Source organism: Chiloscyllium plagiosum, unplaced genomic scaffold (assembly GCF_037043375.1).
Source record: "Chiloscyllium plagiosum isolate Xiang-an unplaced genomic scaffold, Cpla_swu_hap1 HiC_scaffold_33, whole genome shotgun sequence".
Classification (NCBI taxonomy): Eukaryota; Metazoa; Chordata; class Chondrichthyes; order Orectolobiformes; family Hemiscylliidae; genus Chiloscyllium; species Chiloscyllium plagiosum.
The window spans coordinates 2413269-2434724 of NW_028270171.1; the positions used below are offsets into that span (position 1 = coordinate 2413269).

Sequence of the window (21456 nt, forward strand, 5' to 3'; positions counted from 1 at the left end):
CCCTTCCTTTATGCTGAGGCAAGGACATGCAGAACCATTCCAATTAATATTTTGTGAATTGTTTCCATCGGGTTTGACAAAGTTTCTGTATCTTGGCATGTTATTGTTGTTGATGACCCAGGGGATTCTGGGATAACATGAGACATTGACTGTGCCTGAGGAACCGGAACCGGAAACGGAAAGAGCCGGGGGAGGTGAAAGGTCGTCACCAGGCAGAAGATGGCGGCGGGGTTGTTGTGAGTGAGGCTGAATTTGAACATTGAGGCGGATTACAGTTACTCTCGTATTCGCGGAGAAAGAGTGAGAGATACACCGCCAAGATGGGGCGGCGGTCCACCAGCTCCACTAAGAGCGGGAAATTCATGAACCCGACAGACCAGGCCCGTGAGTACCGGGAACGGAGAGAGAGAGAGAGAGAGATATACGGCGGAGGCTGCTTTAGGGAGATGTCTTGAGGGGGGAGGTTTTTTGGGTGGTTGTTTTGGGGACAGGCGTTTTGGAGGGGAGGGGTTTTTTGGAGGGCTATTTTGGGACAGGTCAGACACGGGCGCAATGGAAAGAGATACATGTTCCCACCATCCCCACAACATCACAGGATAAGAGGAAAATCTGAATTCGAAGGAAATGCCTCAGATCTCCTTTAATAACTGAATTCAACATTGCATCAGTGAGTGCATTTCAAAGAGTGCTGTATTTGCTGGAAAGAACTTTGAAATGATTTGAGGATGCAAAATATGTTATCTCCCTCTCTTACTTTCCTGCCTAAATCTAACCTGGTCCACGTATTTTTTTTTAAACAGGAAAGGAGGCCAGGAAACGGGAACTGAAAAAGGTGAGGCATTTGCTTTACGTTGTTTGCAGCATGCTTGTTCTTTGCTACTTCAATGTCTGCCTGTTCTGTTCTTTATTGCCTTTTGTTTTCCTCCCTCTCTTTAATCCTGTAACTTAATTTCTTTTCTATTGTCTTGACTTCCAAAGGTTTTACTGTGATATCTCTCCACCCACCTCCTTCATCTTAGTTGCCCTTCTCATCCTCATGGTCTCAAACAGTAAAGAGAAGATATAGGATCAGAAATGTAATCAAATTTCAGAGAAGTGTAAGAATAATAGGGCAGTAATAGTAAAGAATTCTATCTATGCAAATATTAAAAGGGCAAGTTTTGGTGTGCAAGGTAGGGAGAAAGCAAAATTCTTAGTCTATCCAGGAGAAGATTTTTAGTTAGTATATATAAAAAAAACAACAAAGGTCGGGGGGAATTTTGGACCTAGTATTTGTGAGTTGAACTTGACCATTGGAAGGTATTTAAGTGGGGGAACATTTTGGAGATAGTGACCATAATTCAATTAGATTTAGGATAGTTATAAAAGAGGATAAGAATAGGTTGGAAATAAAAGTTCTAAAATGAGGAAAGGCTAATTTTATTGAGGTGAAATCGAAGTGCATTAGATTATACTGGCAAGTAAACCTGTCGAGAGTAGTGAGATCTGTTTAAAGAGGAAATCAAGAGAATACAGGGTGCACTATGCTCCCATAAAGACAAAGGATGGGAGGGAGACTACATACCCTGAATGCCAAAGGACATAAAGATTAAGCCAAGAAAGAAAGAAGCCTTTGGCAGGTACAGATGGCACAACTTTGTAGGGTCCCTAGGGGGATATAAAAAGTGGAGGTGGAACTTCAAAAAAAAAACAGTTAGGAAAGTTAAGAGAGTGCATGAGAAAGAATTGGTGGCAGAATAAGTGAAAATCCATTCAATCTAATTCATATGCAAGTTACAGCAAAGGAATGTACCATTCATCCCATAATCAATGTCATCACTTTCTTTGTATGCTTGTAAAGGTTCTAGTCTAATTTACTCAGCATATATCCAGATCCCTGAACCTCTTTTCAATCTCCATTTTTCCTGTATAATCTTGTGTTCATATTGCTGCTGCCTCAACTAATAACTTTCTGTAAGATGTTCCTTCTGGCCTCTGTTCTAAATTTGTCATATTTAATGTTGTGTTTGTGCCATTCCTTTTTAAACCTCCAGCTATATAACATTCTGTTCAAACTGACAGCTTAAAGGCAACTAACTGGCATGATTCTGAGCCATTCCCGATGTGAAGATTGAAGGCTTACTCCTTCCATTATGCTGAATTATCTGATTTGAGCTTGAAAAGCAGTCAAGGACTTAAGTTGTCCTTCATCTTCCTAGACATGAATGGTTAAAATAGATTGAGCAAGTGTTCTCACTCCTGGTTGTTATTCCAATGATTGCTACTAGGTGAGGACAGAATCAAACTTGACTGCAGTCTCCTCCAGATACTGTCTTCCCTATCATTGTCATGAAGAGAAGGAACTTGCTATCAGCCTCAATTTCAAGGTCGTGGTGGGAGAATTACAGGGAAGAAATGCCATTGGTGTATGGAGAGCAAAGAAACCAGATACATTATAAATGGAAAAGAAGAGATTGAGATTAAACAGTTGCCTATCAGGTTAAATACACTAGGTTTGTTGAACACAGAAGAATTAGCCATCGTAGCTTCCTGTTTCTTCAGTTAAATTGCCAGGGATTCTTTTGTTAAATCAACTGCAAATCATGAAAGTGTTTTTGGTGTAAATTTGAATTATTGATTGATTCCTGTGTAACTTTTATGCCGACAGAACAAGAAGCAGCGAATGATGGTGCGAGCTGCTGTGCTCAAGATGAAGGATCCCAAACAGATAATCAAAGATATGGAGAAACTGGATGAAATGGGTAAAGCAGAGGAATTAGGATATTCCAGATGAATCACTGTGCATTTGGTTTTCCTTTTTAAAGTTACTATTGTATTGGAAAACATGGTTGCTTCCCAGTTGCATTCTTGGGGATATAGGGGTTTAATTTTGATATCTTTGTGTGCAATTCAATATTCCAATCACCTTTGAACTACACAATTCCAATTGATTAGATTAGATTAGATTACTTACAGTGTGGAAACAGGCCCTTTGGCCCAACAAGTCTACACCGACCCGCCGAAGCGTACACCACCCAGACCCATACTCCTACATTTACCCCTTCACCTAACACTAAGGGGCAATTTAGCATGGCCAATTCACCTAACCTGCACATTTTTGGATTGTGGGAGGAAACCGGAGGAAACCCACGCAGACACGGGGAGAATGTGCAAACTCCACACAGAGAGTCGCCTGAGGCGGGAATTGGTGACTGAGCAGCATCCTTTTCGAAACTGGTGGTTTTAGAATTTCAAATGGTCCGATAAGACTTATGAGCAGTGTAGGCTTTTTGGCCCTTCAAACTTGCTCCACCACGAAATAAGATCTTGACTGATTTGTGATGGTCTCATCTTCACTTTCCTATCTTACTACACAACCCTTGATTCCCATGTCTATAATCTTGAATAAATTTAAGGACCCACCATCCATTGATATAGAGTAGACAATTGCATACCCTTAACAACCTTTTAGTGAAGGATAAGAATCTCTATTATTGGAGAGCTTTCATTGTTTTAGCTCTCCTCATGAGAAAATGTTCTACTGGTATCTCACCACATCCAATCCCCTGAATATCTTGTATGTCTCAGTAAGTCACCTCTCATTTTTCTAAATTCCAATGCTTATAGCCTAACTTGTGTAACTTTTCTTCATAAGATAAGCCATTCATCCTGGGATTGTTTCCTGTTTGCTTGTAATTGAAAATATCAAAATGTTGATGAATTTATATCAAATCTTTGTGTGAACCAAAATGCATTAGGAGATCAAAGGGATTTATCACATTTCTGGGCAAAGATTAAGATTTGAATTTAGTGAATTTTATTTTAATATGCTGCAGGAACTTTTAAAAATTGTGTCTAACATTCAGTGTGATGCTCAGTGCTGTGAATATGCTCAAGTGATGTTGTGAACTGCATGCTCTGCTTTGTTTATTCCTTCACTCCCTTTTGTCAGAATTCAATCCTGTGCAGCAGCCACAACTTAATGAGAAGGTGCTGAAAGACAAACGGAAAAAGTTACGAGAAACATTTGAGCGGATCCTGCGTCTGTATGAGAAAGAAAATACTGATTTTTATAAGGAACTGCGGAAACTTGAGACCGAATATGAACAGAAGCGATCACAGCTGTGCCAGTTCTTTGATGCTGTCAAGGTGAGGGTTGAGTTGAACTACTTGTGTTCTGTATCACAGAAATGCTTGTGCATAAATCTTTTATTAACAAAATGTCCCTCCTTTTAATTTCTGTGGAATGAATAATAGTCCTTCATAGCACAGTTCAGAATAGATAAATAACAACAAAGCTTGATTTGTTGCATTAAATATGGAAGTGGCAATGTCCAGTAATTGACGATCGCTCTGGTTTTGTGCAACTCCACACGTGGCCTTGATCTCCTAATGTTAGTTGATCCGTATGTTGGGGTGGAGTGCATTAATTCAAGAAAGGTGTGAAACAAATGTGCTGGAGAAACTCAACAGGACAGGCAGGTCTGTGAGAGAGAAACACAGCCAACATTTTGAGCCTCATCTGACTGATCATACAGACTCAACAATAACTTTGTTTTGCTAACCATGGATGCTTCCAGTCCTGCTGAGTTTCTCCTGCTTTTTATGTTTGTTTCAAATTTCCAGCATTTGCAGTACTTTGTTTTTATTGAAGAAATGTTTGAGTTTGCTGTAAAGTTTCTAGGGAGTTTAGGCCAAATTTGACACTAACAATTTTGCTGACAAAAAGGGGCATCTGATGTGAAAACTTTCTGCCCTAATGCAGTGAACTGTTTCTCTTAGAGTTGGGCAAGTAACAGAAAATTGCTGTGGCAATATTTTTGGGTTCATGCACAGGATATAGGCATCATTGGCAGGACTAGCACTTATTGTCCATCCTGATTATCTTGGCAAATTTAGTCCATTTAGTGTGGGTATATCCATAATAATGTTAGGGAGGAGTTACAGGATTTTGATCCAGTGATGCTGAAGGAGCGGCGCTATCATTCCAAGTCAAGATGGTAGGTGCCTTGGAGAGGAACTTACAGGTGATTTGATTTTGATTTTATTGTCACATACTCAAATACAGGAGTACAGTGAAAAGTATATGTTTCCACACAAGGTGCCATCTTCTGTACAAGTACCTAGGTACAGAATCTTAAGATCAAAGTCAAAAGTTAGGTGTTGAGGTAATTATAGTATAATGTAACACATATAAAATAAGGTTAAAAGTTGCACATTGCAGACCCTCTAAGTTTTAAGTGGAAATTAAAGAAATGAAACTGGTGATTATGGCATTGACTGAGAGATGATAATATTTTCTTTTAAATCTAGTGCTCTCCCTTTTAAGTGTCTGATTTCATCTTTATATAAGCTCGTTATTACTGTGCTCCAAAAAATACTTTTTAAGCTAAATGCTGCATGGTTGAGAACACCTTGGATGGATGTTCCATTTTCTCTTGCTTTTGGAGCAGTATTAATCCTTTATCCAAACAGGGAAGTATCTGAAATTTAACTGGTAGTTAAAATCGGAGAGTCACTGGCAAATAGCTGGTGTCCTCTGATTCTATTATCAACAGTCCCCAGGGATGTGCCACCACTGACCCTGAGTCTAGTCTGTCCAGGGATTGTGGAGCTTTGGTCTGAATTTGCTCCCAATACCTTTTGTTTTGCTTTACACAAATTGTCAATTAAACAACTGCCATTTACAAAGCAGCTGCAGTGACACAAATAGAGCTGATGAATGGATCTCTTGTTACTCTGTCAGCAGACAGCATTTTGTTAATGCATTTGCTTCTGTTCATGGTACTCCCCTCCTTTTCCACCATCTTTTGTTAAAAATGGGTAATGCTTTGATCTGTACTGGTGAAAGATGATAAGTCCATAGTAAGATTGTCTCTTACAGTTACTACCAATAGTCCTTTGGCAGAGCTATCAAATGAAGTGCAGGAGCTACAGAAAACAAATCCTGTATGGGTTTCACTTGCATCCTGGGGTTGAAGTGCTGACCTATCTTTTGTTACCTTTCAGTTCAAGACAGATATAAACAGACTTGGTGTTTTGAAAGAGGAATTACACTGAAATCAGTGAGATGAGTGCAGCTTTCTGTAGAATGGCTCTGCTGAACACAGTTCAATGCTGAGAATTCAATAAACAAAGACATTTCAAACAATCTCAGGGCCTTATATGAAGCAGCAAGAACTGGGGAACTTCTTAGGTGATGCTGAGATAAAAGTGCAGGAAAGTGTTTTCTTCAAAAAAAAATTTCAGCTGACATTATAAAAACAGAACTAAACTGTACTTTCTGTCTGAGAAAAGGGTAGATTCGTTCTAAGGTGTCTATTTAAAACAAATTCTCTTTTGTTTGGAGAGTCTGTAACAGTATCAAGTGTCTGGACTCATCTGAATATTTGCTATTAACTTGAGTTATTTTCTGACAAATTTGCAGTGCAATTGGCAATTCACAAGACTCCCCAAAACTGACCTTACTGCCATCAGATATTTATAATTCCAAACGCAGCTATTGTTAGGGGTAGTGCACACACATCATCTTTGTCTCTTTTGTAATAGTCTATTGACTAAAGACATAACTCTTCTTGCGGTAGGAAGCCAAAATAGATGAATGAAGGACCATACTTATTCAAGATGCTGTAATTCTGTATTCATTCATACTGTGTAAGCATGCAGGTGTTTTCTTGTTTGTACAGAATGCCCAGCATGTGGAGGTAGAGAGTATTCCACTGCCAGACATGCCTCACGCTCCATCAAACATCATGATTCAGGATATCCCTCTCCCTGGAGCACAGCCACCGTCCATATTGAAAAAGACATCAGCTTATGGGTGAGCAGCAACTTATTTGTAACAAGAGCCTCTTTATATACAAAATACGGAGACGTGGGAACGGGGGTGATTTAGCTGTTTGAATCAGAAGTTGCCTAGCTGAAAGATGACAGAGGGTGGTGGTTGATGGGAAATATTGATCCTGGAGTTCAAGTTACTAGTGGTATACTGCAAAGATCTGTTTTGGGGCCACTGCTGTAGATGAGGGCATAGAAGGATGGGTTAATAAACGTGAGGGTGTCACTGAGGTCAGTGGAGTTGTGGATAGTGCTGAAGGATGTTGCAGATTACAGTGGGACATAGATAAGCTGCAGAGCTGAGCTGAGAGGTGGTAAGTGGAGTTTAATGCAGAAAATTGTGAGGTGAATCACTTTGGAAGGAGCAACAGGAATAAAGAGTACTGTGCTGATGGTAGGATTCTTGATAGTGTCGATGAGCAGAGAGATTAGATTAGATTCCCTACGGTGTGGAAACAGGCCCTTCAGCGTAACAAGTCCACATCAAACCTCCGAAGAGAGGTTTCCCTCTGACTAATCCAGCTAACGCTATGGGCAATTTAGCATGGCCAATTCACCTAACCTACACATCTTTGGACAGTGGGAAGAAACCGGAGCACCCGGAGGAAACCCACGCAGACACGAGGAGAATGTGCAAGCTCCACACAGACAGTCGCCCGAGGTTGAAATTGAACCTGGGTCCCTGGCACTGTGAGGCAGCAGTGCTAACCATTGAGCCACCGTGCCGCCCCCTCGGTGTCCGTGTACATAGATCCCTGAAAGTTGCCACCCAAGTTGATAGGGTTGTTAAGAAGGCATACGGTGTGTTAGCTTTTATTGGTAGAGGGATTGAGTTTTGGAACCACGAGGTCATACTGCAACTGTATAAAACTCTGCTGCGGCCGCACTCGGAGTATTGTGTACAGTTCTGGTCGCCACATCATAGAAAGGCTGTTTAAGCTTTGGAAAGGGTTCAGAGGAGATTAACTAGGATATTGCCTGGTATGGAGGGAAGGTCTTATGAGAAAAGAATGAAGTACTTGAGGCTGTTTTCGTTAGAGAGAACAAAGTTGAGAGGTGACTTAATTGAGGCATAGAAGATAATCAGAGGGTTAGGATGGTGATGGCTCGCACGAGGGGACATAGTTTTTAAATTGAGGGGTGATAAATATAGGACAGGTGTCATAGGTAGTTTCTTTACTCCGAGAAATAGGGGGCGTGCAATGCACTGCCTGCAACAGTAGTCAACTCACCAACTTTAAGGAAATTTAAATGGTCAGTGGGTTCCAGAAGCAGAAGCCAATGAGTCACCATGAATAGAACTATGCAGCAGTCTCTCACCTCAGAGGGAATGTTGACTGTGGATGTACCTATTCCAGCAACTGCAGCATTTCATGTTAATTATTGTTTTCTATCATATCTACTGGTGGGAGGAAGGAATTACAAGGTACATTTACTTGGGCAATTTTCTATTATAAATGAAATCAGAAATTTGTAATGAAAACGACAAATGTAAAATGCGGATCTAGATTTATAATCTCTCCTGACCCACTTGGGAAAGGTTACTGATTCTCAAGCCTCACTACTCACAAGGTCTGTGTAGGAGTTAATGATCCAATCAAAGTGCACAAAGTCCATTGGATTTAAGCTAATACAAAACACTGAACAGGTTCTTGAATTTAACAAGAATGACTGGGTTTCCTCCGGGTGCTCCGGTTTCCTCCCACAATCCAAAAATGTACAGTTAGGTGAATTGGCCATACTAAATTGCCCGTAGTGTTAGGTGAGGGGGAAAATGTAGGGGAATGGGTCTGCGTGGGTTGCGCATCGGCGGGTCAGTGTGGACTTGTTGGGCCGAAGGGCCTGTTTCCACACTAAGTAATCTAAGTAATTACTGCTTAGTAGAAATAAGTAAATTGTAATCACAAGTAGGCAACAAGAGTTCTCAACATTTGGCTGTGTTTGTTAACACTTTAACCCCCTTTTTAAAACCCCTACACATATAGCAGAAAAATTGAGTTATGGAGAGAGGGAAAAGTCTGGGACCAGTAGTTCTTTCGGGTTCACTGAGATGATCCATTTGCTGACCATGATTTTTGGTTCTTCAGTTTCCTTTCTCCAGGTTCATACACTTTCCACAGGAAGCACACCAAGATCAATACATTTGCAAAGCTCTTTTCAGTTTAATAGTGACAGTTTTACAGAAATTGGTGGAAAAAATAGCTAGCTTTCTCCAGGTGTATTTTCACTATAGAGAGACACAGTAGCTTTTCAGCAGTCTGAATGTTTCTCACTGTATCATTCATACCCACAGGCTGTTCAGCTACCCAGGAACCAGTCAGAGCTACCACCAGGCTGATGACTTTCGGCATCCTCCCCTGGTCACAATTGCCCAAACCAATCTGCTGCATGTTGCTGACCAAATCTTGTTCTGCATTCCCCCTGGTGCTGGGCTATCCACAAACAGAGCCTCAGTATGAACACTACACGCAATGAGGTTCAGTAACTTGTTTTTAATAGTGCAGCAATTCCTTCCACGATCTTGGTTTTAGTCCTTGTTCCATTTCAGTCCACAATCAAAAATGCAAAAAAATAAAATGATACAGTCTTTACAAATGTTGCTTCAACAGTGTCATAGAGATATACAGCACCGAAACAGACCCTTTGGTCCAACTTGCCAGTACTGACCAGGTTTTCTAAATTAATCTAGTCCTATTTGCCAGCATTTGGTCCATATCCCTCTAAACCCTTCCTATCCATATACCCATCCAGGTGTCTTTTAAATGTTGTAATTGTACCAACCTCCACCTGTACCAACTTCCTCCTGTACCAACTTCCTCTGGCAGTTCATTCCATACATGCACCACCTTCTGCATAAAAATGTTGCCCCTTAGGTCCCTTTTAAATCTTTCCCCTCACCTTAAATCTCTGCCCTCTGGTTTTGGACTCCCCTACCCTGGGGAAAAGGCCTTGACTATTCAGCCAACCCTTGCCCCTCATAATTTCATAAACTTCTATAAGGTCACCCCTCAGCCCCCGAGGCTGCAGAGAAAATAGCCCCAGCCTATTTGACCAATTTCAATAGTTTAAACCTTCCAACTCTGACAACGTCTTTCTAAATTTTTTCTGAACCCTTTCAAGTTTCACAGCATATTTGTGATTTTGGGTTTAATCTTCCTCATTTAAGATTGTACTTTGGTAATATATATCATGTTTGTTTGAATTTTGGAAGTTAACGATGTGTATCAAAATGTGTTGCAAAATTTGGATTGATACTTTTAGTGGACCTTTACTGAAAAGACCTTGATTCTTCTTCCCTGCAGGCCACCCTCTAAGCCTGTCACACTCATGCCTCCTCCTTCTCATGGCGTTCCTCGATTACCACCTGGTAAGAAGCCTCCTGGCCCACCCCCAGGGCCACCACCACCTCAGGTATTAGCGCTTTATGTAAGAAGGATGGGCCCTCCTCCAGGCTTACCTCTGAAAGGAAAAGATGAAGATAATATTTATGATCCTGAGACTGGTAAGATATCATTTACAGGTAAAACTGTATATTTCTAATAATATCCATTTTTACAGCAACATTGAGTTACTATAATTCTGTGAATATAGTTCCACAATGAATGAAGAGAGTTGTATACACAATCCTGATATTTACTTTGTCATTTTAGCGATTCAGGATATGCAAGAGGAGGATGAGGATGATAGTGCGGATGATGATTACCCTGTGGGCATGGAGCAGGATCAAGATGGAAATCGAGAAGATCAGGATGAAGACAGTGAAGATTCAAAGGATAAAGATAGTGATGATGACGATGATGATTTTCGGCATCGCGATGAAGATGATGAAAATTTAAGAGGAGATGATGATAAACCCGGTATGTTGTTGTTTTATTTGGTTTTTGCCAGGTGCGGTTCATGCACAGAATCGGGTCATGACCCGGACTGCTGCAGTAATGCACAATGTTCTCAATATACTGCAGCACCATGCTGTCTGTTGATTGTTCCCAGTCCGTAGACTGATTGATATCCAATATTGTTTCTGTAAACTTGATTTTTGATCAACCTCTTGTTAATGTAGACTTTGAGGTTGTTTGCTGAATTAATAAATTTGTTGATAGCCTTGCTGACTAGGTTGCTATTCAAAAACATTGAGAAGGACAAAAGATTCAATGACTATATTAAGATATAGTCGCGTATTTCCTTGTGTTGCTATTTACTAGAGCAAGGAGACATGTTGTTTGAGCGTGTTTTGCTTTCTCAAAGGGCGCATTGTGCGGTTTGCTGATGTGCAAGACAAACTAAAGAGAAAGAAGAAGAAAAACCTGAAGGAGCTGACTCCTCTACAGGCGATGATGCTTCGAATGGCAGGTGTGTAATCGATGGGCTTTAAGAGCTTCCGTTGAAGGCTGCTCCACTACAGACAGAGAATGCAAATGATCTGTAAATGATAAGGGTACAATACCTATGTCATCCACATTAGAGAAAAATATGTCTTAGATAAAGAGTCTAGTTTTCTCCAGAAGCTTAGAAAGACACTATTGCTAGTTTTTACATTGGTGGTTTTGGCGCCTGAGCATCCTGAATTTTAATCATTCCATTATTGGTAGCTATATAAATATATGTTGTTGCTAAGCCATATAGCCCAGAGGGGTCCTAAGCTTAATCCACAGCATATGCTGTTTTAGCTGACTTATGTAAGGCAGGACTGTTAGACATTACAAATCAGGAAAATTATAAAGGAACATTTGCAAATAGAAGTAAGCAGGAACTTGTAAGCAGATAGAATGGTCTTCCTTTATCTTACCTATTGTTACGTCAGGTGTGTCTATGTCCTGGGGCTAGAGATTTAAAGTCATTGGCAAAAGATCTGGAAGTGGAGATGAAGAAAATTCTTTCACTTAAGCAGATGTCATAATCTGAAACACCTTTGCCTGAAAGCATGTTGGAGTTAATTCCACAAATAATTTCAAATGTAAGTCAGACATTTAATTGAAGGTGAAGAATTTAACAGGTTTGTGGACAACAAGCAAGGACATGAGACTGAACAGGACTGCTTTTTCGAAGAACTAACAGAGTCATGTGTGACAGGCTAAATTTCCCTTCCTGTGCTGTAATTTCCCATTTTACTAGGAAATTTAAAGTCTGTCATGGTTTAAATGGAAGTTAACAAATTACAATTGAGAAATGGCCTCAGTTCCCCAGATTCTGGAAGTGTAAAATCAGCTGCTGTTCAATATCTAGTAACTCTTGTTAGAAATTGTGAGAGAGAATGTTGCTGAAAGTGAGTTTAAAGTCCAACTGATAATCTCACCATGGTGAACCATTTGTCACTCACGACCAAAACCTGAGGAATGTCCGATTATCCCTGCTGCCAAAGGTTTTCCAGGATTGGGTAACTGTAATGAGATGATAATTGGTCTTTTCAGGACAAAATATGGTTGTATGGGTCTACGATGAGAAGAACTGAATGATGTATCAAATTATCCTGAGCTAGATACCTACAGATCCCATTCTGAAGTGGCTGATACAAGACCCAGGGTCCCTACGTTTCCAGATGCTTCCTGTGAATTTAGCAGCTAAATCACCAAAGATTTATTTTTAAAATGCAATTTATGTTCCCAGTATTACAGAGGAAGCTCTAATGTAATTTCAGTGTAATGGCACTTTACACTCATGAAAAACTACTCACAATATACACCAGGACAGCATGTTTGGTAAAATGCCCAGGTGGCATTATTGACCTTGGGGTGACAGTTTGTCTTCTCTATACTAATATTTCACTGGTGCATGCTGAGTTTTAATTTTCTTTCCTGTGTTGCTGTAATGATGAGTGACTCGCCAGTAGCCATGTTGTCTCTATAAGAGGAATGTGTGGTTAACTTGAGTGGGGGCCTGTGTAGACTCTTGATTCTTTGGTAGCAAATCCATCAGTTTTGTATTTTTCAAAGTTGTGTGTGCAGAATATGAAGTTGATTCTGTACCTTCTAATAGGTCAGGATTTCCCCGATGAAGAGGAGGAGGAGGAGGAGGAAGCACATACTGAGGCAGCTGCAGAAGAGGAAAAGATGGATGCTGAAGAGCAGAATCGAGAAAAGCGGCAACGAGAGGAACCACGGCCAGAAGGGCCGCAGGTTCCACCACCGACTCCGATGCCCCCCCGGGCACCAATGCAGGCCCCACCAATGCCTGGGCCTCCACCTCTCGGTCCTCCTCCTGCACCTCCACTGAGACCCCCAGGACCACCATCTGGTTTACCACCAGGACCACCTCCAGGTAAGAAAACAAACACAATGGATGCTCCTCCAGTGTGACAGTATGATTAATGTCATTTGGAAAACAAACACTTAGAGGGTTAGTATAAAGATATAATTTGGAAGCAGAGGTGGGCTATTTGGCCTCTCAAGTTTGCTCTGGTATTTGTGATGTTGCCTGATCTATTTATGCTTTGAATTCTTGAATACCAACTAACCCCAATAATTTTTAATTCCTTAGCCTAATATGAATCTATCTACCATTGCCTTAAAAATATTCAGAGACCCAGCTTCCACTGCCTTCTGAGGCAGGGAGTTCCAAAACTGTACAACTTTTCTGAGAAAAGATTTCTCTTCCTCTCAGTCTATAAAATGGCAATCCCTAACTGTAGAGCAGTGCTGGATAGCTCTGAACTCACCCTCAAGAAGAAATGTCTGTTTAGATCCACTTTATTTTACACATTTCATTTAAGTCACACTTAATTAAGCTTCTTTTGTAAACTGCAGTGACAACAAAGCAAGTCTTTCCAACCTCTTCTCATAAGACATACCAGTCAATCTAGATATCAATCTAGTAAACCTCTTCTGAACATGTGTCCAATATATTTACATCTTTCTTTCAAAAAAAAGACCAAAACTTCAAACTCTATGAAATGTGGTCTCACTAAGGTCATTTCTAATTGATGCATACCATCATTACTTTTATGTTCAATTCTTCTAATAAATTCTATTTGTTGTCTTAATTACCTTGCTGTGACTTTGCATTAGAAAATTTCTATTGAAGTAATATTCTGGTTTATTGACATTTCTGTCAAAATGAGCAACTTCACATTTACCTACATTATTTTCCAGCTGCCAGTTTTTTGCCCATACACTCAATCTATTGACAGCTTTCTGCAATCTCCTTGTTTCTTTCACTACCTATGTTCCTATTTATACTTATGGGATTTACAACTTTAGCTATCATGCCTTTGCTCCCTTTATCTAAGTCATTGGCATAAATTGTAAAAAGCTGAGACCCCAGCACAGAGTCACCGCAGAGAATCCACTTGTCACATCCTCCCAGTCAGAAAGAGACCCATGTATAGATACTGATTACTGCCAGCCAATCTTACCATCCATTTTTGTGCCGCCTGTTAGTGGAATTTGAGTAATTGTTCAATTTGACGGAAAATACTTGCCACCGATGTGTTTAGGACATTTTGCAGAGTACTTGGCCTTGAGTAGCTGAAGGAAAACTTTTCAAAGTAGTTTGTTATTCCCTCCATGGAGATGCTGAAAAAGGAAGAAAAAGATTTTGTCCTGTCTTTCAGAGAAGTAGGTGAGAATCAGTTCTCTACAGTGGGCTAAGGGATACTAAGATGCGAATATTTGAATGGTGAGATAACTAATTGGATGGCAAAATGAGCAAGTGTATTTAAACTTTTTTGTCCTAAGTTGAATTTTTTATTGCAGTTCTAAAGCTAGGGATTGTTCTAGGAGCAGAGTAGAGGGATTTGTACTTTGCATTACTGATTGCACATGATGAAGAACTGCATCTTGCCAGAGGTGCTTAAAATAAAGCCCCTTGCCTTACTCAATTATCACAAAATTATATTAATAGAAAAATTTCCTGTCCCTAATAAACTTGCATTTGTTCCAGGATTAATAAATCACTTGGACTCTCAGGCTTTGCCACAAATGCAGAAACTGAATTTGTTTTCTAATTTTGTCTTCTTTGAAATAAACTTGAAATTTTGAAAATGTGTCAGAATTGTCATGGGACACTGACACTTTGTGAATATTTTTTGAAAAGGAGGTCCAAAATAATACCTCTGACAGGGAGGAATTTATTACTGTGATCAGTTATGTGCAGTCTGATTGTAATTGTTTGTCGTTGATTACAGGTGCACCTCCATTCATACGACCACCAGGATTGCCTGGCATTAGAGGGCCAATTCCACGATTGCTTCCTCCTGGGCCACCTCCTGGGCGACCTCCAGGCCCACCACCAGGACCCCCACCGGGCCTTCCTCCGGGTCCACCACCACGGGGACCTCCTCCCAGATTACCACCACCAGCACCCCCAGGTAAGATATTAAACTGATATTGATTCTGTTTGTATAACCTGTAGTGACAGTACTCTAAGGGTGTACCTGTAGGTGGGGCTGCATGAATCAGTTGACATAGTGAGACTGCCTGAAATGTTTTATAGTGGATTGCTGCATTTGTTTCAAGGTCCCTCTTCCATGACCCTCTATAGAATTTAGGGAATCCCATATAGAAGCAGAGATTTTTCCTACAGCTGTACTAATTTTCAGTAACCTGAAAAAACTTCAGAAATTCTCAAATCACTTTAAACATTGTTAAATTGACAAAAAGGGAAAATATTCAAGTGTACTTGCTGTTATCATACAGGAAACACGGCATCATATTTGCACGCAGCAAGCACCCACAAACAACAATTTGATAATGACAAGATTTTTTTTTGTTAATTGAGGGTTAGAAAACTTCTTTGAGATAGTGCTATGGGGTCTTTAGCATAACATAAGCTAGCAGATGTGACCTTGCTTTAATGTCTCATCTCATCTGAGAGACAACATTTCCAACAGTGGCAGCATTCTCTCGGTGCTGTATTGGAGCTGGTGATCTTGATTTTTGTATCAAAACCTGAGAGTGGACTTTAGTCCGAGTTGACAGTAGTATACATTATACCACAGCTGATGCTTCAGGAATTTGTAAAATACATTGAGAATTTTGAAAGTGCACGGAGACTCACAGTATTAATTCTTTTAATTTGCTGGGGCTGTAATATGTTGGGAATTACTGCTGTTTTCCAAAGATCATATTTTATTTCATTTTTTTGAAACTTCAATTTTAATAACCCTCCTCGGGGAATCTTAACAAAATCACTGATTTGATGACTCCTGCAGTTTATCAGATGTACATCAAAACAGCACCCTGACTGATGATTAACTGTGCTTGATAAACAGAGCTAGGCACCTATAAAATGATCTGTGGATGTAAATAGTTCATAGACTCAGAGATGTACAGCACGGAAACAGACCCTTCGGTCGAACTTGTTCATGCCGACCAGATATCCTACCTGCCCATATCCCTCCAAACCCTTCCCCATCCAGATGCCTTTTAAATGTTGCAATTGTACTAGTCTCCACTACTTCCTCCGACAGCTCATTCCATACACTTACCTCTGCATGGAAAAAGTTGCCCCTTAGGTCTCTTTTATATCTTTTGCCTCTCACCCTAAACCTTTGCCCTCTCGTTCTGGACTCCCCCACCACAGGGAAGTGACTTTGTCTATTTATCCTATCCATGCCTCTCATGATTTTATAAACCTCTATCAGGTCACTCCTCAGCCTCCGACGCTCCAGGGAAAACAGCCCTAGCCTATTCAGCTTCTTCCTATAGCTCAAATCCTCCAACACTGGCAACATCCTTGTAAATCTTTTCTGAACACTTTAAAGTTTCACAACATCCTTCCTATAGGAAGGAGACCAGAATTTCACGCAATAATTTAACAGTGGCCTAACCAATGTCCTGTACAGCTGCAACATGATCTCCCAACTCCTGTACTCAATACTGTGACCAATAAAGGAAAGCATACCAAATGCCTTTTTCACTATCCTATCTACCTGCGACTCCATTTTCAAGGAGCTATGAACCTGCACTCCAAGGTCTCTTTGTTCAGCAACACTCCCTAGGACCTGACCATGAAGTGTATAAGTCCTCCTCAGATTTGCTTTCCCAAAATGCAGCACCTTGCCTTTATCTGAATTAAACTCCATCTGCCACTTCTCATCCCATTAACTCATCTGATCAGGATCCCGTTGTAATCTGAGGTAACTTTCTTCGCTGTCCAGTACACCTCCAATTTTGATGTCATCTACAAACTTACTAACTATACCTCTTATGTTCACATCCAAGTCATTTTTATATAAATGACAAAAAGTAGTGGACCCAGCACCAATCCTTGTGGCACTCCATTGGTCACAGGCCTCCAGTCTGAAAACAACCCTCTACCACCACCCTCTGTCTTCTAACTTTGAGCCAGTTCTGTATCTCCCTCTATTCCATGAGATCTAACCTTGCTAATCACTCTCCCATAGGGAACCTTGTCGAATGCCTTACTGAAGACCATATAGATCATGTCCACCGCTCTGCCCTCGTTAATCCTCTTAGTTACTACTTCAAAAAACTCAATCACATTTGTGAGACATGATTTCCTATGCACAAAGCCATGTTGACTATCCCTGATTTTTCCTTGCCTTTCCAAATACATGTACATGCTGTCTCTCGGGATTCCCTCCAACAATTTGCCCATCACCGATGTCAGGCTCACTGACATATAGTTCCCTGGCTTGTCCTTACTATTCTTAAAAAGTGGCACCATGTTAGCCAACCTCCAGTCTTCCGGTACCTCATCTGTGACTATCGATGATACAAATATCTCAGCAAGGGGCCCAGTAATCACTTCCCTAGCTTCCCACAGAGTTCTAAAATACACCTGATCAGGTCCATTACACAAACATAGTGCTGATTGGGAATGGCATTGTTCTACGTGAAAACTAGCCTCAAAGACCAGTAAGATCCTAAATCCTCTGGGGCCTACAGACTTTGCTGAGTAAACTTATCCCACATAAGGATGTAGCAAGAGCTCTCCAAATGAACTCTTCGCGTCAAGCTAGCTATTTAGATATAACAGAAACGTTCAACATAATCAGGCAGAGTCGACATGGTTTTGTGTGAGGAGGAATAATCTATTGGAGTTCCTTCAGGAGGTAACATGCGCCCCAGATAAAGAGAAACCAGTGAATGTGTTAAACTTGGATTTTCAGAAGGCATTTGATAAAGTGCCACATAGGCTATTGCAGAAAATTAAAGTTCATGTGTAGTGGGTAGCTTTTTAACATGGGATAGAAGGTTGGCTGGTTAACAGGACATAGAGATTAGGCATAAATGGGTCTTTTTTAGGTTGGCAATATGTAACAATTGATGTGTCTCAGGGATCAGTCCTGGGACCTCAACTGTTTACAACTCATATAAATGACTGATGAAAGGATTGAAGGAATGATTGTGATATTAGCTAATGACATAAGGTTGGTAGAAAATTAAGTTGCAAAGAGGACATAAGGCTACAAAAGGATAAAGATAGGTTAAAGGAGTGGACGAAGTTCAGTTAAATAAAGTTTTAAATACAAACTTATGTCCATTTTAGTGTAATTTATTTTTAGTCATAATTGCATCTCACTGAAAGTTCCATGAATGACCCTTTTGCATCTTTTGCTTGTTGAAATGATATTAATTAAGAGAACAAGTGAGATACATCTGTTCAGTTGAACCTTCTAAATGTTCTTTGAAGGGTAGTGAGATTCTAATGATTTTCTGAAACTTTGTTGCCCAAATCTAACAAATTGGCTTTCTCCCCAGGTATCCCACCTCCTCGACCAGGTATGATACGTCCACCAATGGCCCCTCCACTGGGACCTGCGCCACCAGGATTGTTCCCCCCAGCGCCAGTGCCAAACCCTGGTGTCCTCAGTGCTCCTCCAAGTCTCATCCAGCGTCCAAAAATGGATGAGACTGTGACCACCATCGAGAAGAAAGCAATTGCCACCATCAGTGCGAAGCCCCAAATCACCAACCCCAAGGCTGAGATCACTCGCTTTGTCCCCACTGCGCTGCGTGTAAAACGAGAAAGCAAGAGTCAGGCACCTGTGAAGAAGGGAGAGGAAGAGATTGTTGCTCCAATAAAGCCAGTACCAAAAACCACACCTGCTGTCTCTATCCAAACAAAGGACGATATCTACGAATCATTCATGAAAGAAATGGAAGGACTTTTATAAGTAACCCAGATGTGTGCGCTCTTCTTGTCCTAGACCTACCAACGTCTTGGTATTTGTTTGAGATTTGTGTATATTCATTTCTGAGCCTGCTGTGTATTCTTTTCAAACATTTATGAAATCTGCTCATGTGATGTACAGACTGAACAAACATTATACATGCGGTAAAGCTCAGCCTGATGATATATTATGGTTGAAGTTCAGTAGTTGAGGGTGTACTCCCATTTGTGACTTTATAAACACTGTACCCGAAGATCAGACTTGCTGCCCGCTTATAGACTTCAAATGAGGGAAGAACTGGGGTTCAGTACATGTCAGCATATATAAAAATGTTTGTTCTGAGAATGCTCCTCCAGACATAGCCTAGTTTACTTAGACATTGTATGAGTATTTTAAGTATTTTCCCTTTCATATTATGGAAATTCTGGTGACAACATGCATTAGTCCATTATTCCATGGACCTGAACAGTAAGGCACTGCAATCCTAAAGAAGTTCATTGTGGTGAATTATTGTTGTATTATTTGATTCCTTTGGGTTTGTTTGAATAATCTACATGATGAAGTAAACCGAATTGGTCCAATGATGGTAGCTGTCAATTTTATTTATTTAAAGAATCAGGAGTTTGATCGCTCTCATAAAGTACTTGCCGTTTTTTGGTAATAGTATATTTATAACTTTCCTATGGGTGGTGTACTATACAAATATTCAAAGTTTGTGCGAAGATTTGTAGCTCGGGTGCTCGTTGTTGTGGTTCTGTTCGCCGAGCTGGAAATTTTTGTTGCAAACGTTTCGTCCCCTGTCTAGGTGACATCCTCAGTGCTTGGGAGCCTTCTGTGAAGCGCTTCTGTGGTGTTTCCTCTGGCATTTATAGTGACCTGTCCCTGCCGCTTCCGGTTGTCAGTTTCAGCTGTCCGCTGTAGTGGCCGGTATATTGGGTCCAAGTCGATGTGTTTGTTGATGGAGTTTGTGGATGAGTGCCATGCTTATATAGAACACTATATATAGGACAAACAGGAAGACCGCTAACGATCCGCATCCATGAACATCAACTAGCCACGAAACGCCACGACCAACTATCCTTAGTAGCCACACACGCAGATGACAAGCAACATGAATTCGACTGGGACAACACTACCATTATAGGGCAAGCCAAACAAAGAACAGCCAGGGAATTCCTAGAAGCATGGCACTCATCCACAAACTCCATCAACAAACACATCGACCTGGACCCAATATACCGGCCACTACAGCGGACAGCTGAAACTGACAACCGGAACCGGACAGGCCACTATAAATGCCGGAGGAAACACCACAGAAGTGCTTCACAGGAGGCTCCCAAGCACTGAGGATGTCACGTAGACAGGGGACGAAACGTTTGCAACAAAAATTTCCAGCTCGGCGAACAGAACCACAACAACTATACAAATATATTTTTAACTTTTCATTCTAACTGCACTTAATATTCTAGGTATCCAGATTTTATTTATAATGTAGGCTATGATGTTGTCTTTCATTTGTAATATTTTCCTCAAAAGGGCAGGAATGTTACAGTAAAATATAATTGCACTACTTTTGTTGCATATGTGGCACCTTTTACAATCTCAGCATGGCCCAAAGTGTGTTGCAGTCAGTGAAGTATTTCAGCAATAGTTTGGTAGTACAGAAATTCGGTACTATTTTGTTGAAGTTTTTAATCTTGAACTCTCCAGGATCATTTGCAAGAACACCAGTTTAAGGATAATACCAACATTTGCACTCCATGAAAGGAGAGTGCTGATTTGTTGGCAAGTATGTTATGACTGGTAGAGTTTTCCAATGCAGCTACTGTAGGTGTCGCTAAACCCAATCAATTGTAATGGTTCAAGAAGGCAGCTCATCACCACCTTCTCAAGGAGCAACTAGGGTGGCAATATATTCTGACCCAGTCAATGATACCCACATTCCATGATGATTTTAAAAGGTCTAGTCCAACAAAGGATAAACATGTAAAGAAACTCAACAGGTCTGGCAGCATCCATAGATAGAAAGCAAAGTTAAGTTTCAGCATTGGGTTCTGAGCATCTCTTTCACTTCCCGCTCCTCCGCCCTTGAGCCCCGCCCCTCCAACCACCACCAGGACAGAACCCCACTGGTCCTCACCTACCACCCCACCAATCTCCATGTACAGCGCATCATCCGCCGTCATTTCCGCCACCTCCAAACGGACCCCACCACCAAGGATATATTTCCCTCCCCTCCCCTATCAGCATTCCGTAAAGACCACTCCCTCCGTGACTCCCTCGTCAGATCCACACCCCCCCACCAACCCAACCTCCATTCCCGGCACCTTCCCCTGCAACCGCAGGAGGTGCAAGACTTGCGCCCACACCTCCCCCCTCACCTCCCTCCAAGGCCCCAAAGGAAACTTCCATATCCGCCACAGATTCACCTGCACCTCCACACACATCATCTATTGCATCCTCTGCACCCGATGTCGCCTCCTCTATCGTGGGGAGACAGGCCGGCTACTTGCGGAGCGTTTCAGAGAACACCTCTGGGACACCCGGACCAACCAACCCAACCACCC

At 41.1% G+C, this 21456-nt stretch overlaps 1 protein-coding gene across 1 annotated transcript; it reads left to right on the top strand.

Moving 5' to 3' along the window:
• Nucleotides 1-205: 205 nt before the first annotated feature.
• Nucleotides 206-19473, top strand: wbp11 (WW domain binding protein 11). Its single transcript, XM_043679412.2, has 11 exons — nt 206-384; nt 801-832; nt 2648-2741; nt 3932-4128; nt 6666-6799; nt 10119-10318; nt 10467-10673; nt 11062-11166; nt 12790-13071; nt 14936-15118; nt 18477-19473. The coding sequence occupies exons 1-11, from the start codon at nt 321-323 to the stop codon at nt 18890-18892; spliced, it is 1914 nt and encodes a 637-aa protein (XP_043535347.1). The 5' UTR covers nt 206-320; the 3' UTR covers nt 18893-19473.
• The last annotated feature ends 1983 nt before the right edge of the window (nt 19474-21456 follow it).

Coding starts and splice junctions, on each gene's coding strand:
- wbp11 (XM_043679412.2), top strand. CDS start 321: ATGGGGCGGCGGTCCACCAGCTCCACTAAGAGCGGGAAATTCATGAAC. Junction 833..2,647: donor GGAAACGGGAACTGAAAAAG/GTGAGGCATTTG, acceptor TTATGCCGACAG/AACAAGAAGCAGCGAATGAT. Junction 13,072..14,935: donor ACCACCAGGACCACCTCCAG/GTAAGAAAACAA, acceptor CGTTGATTACAG/GTGCACCTCCATTCATACGA.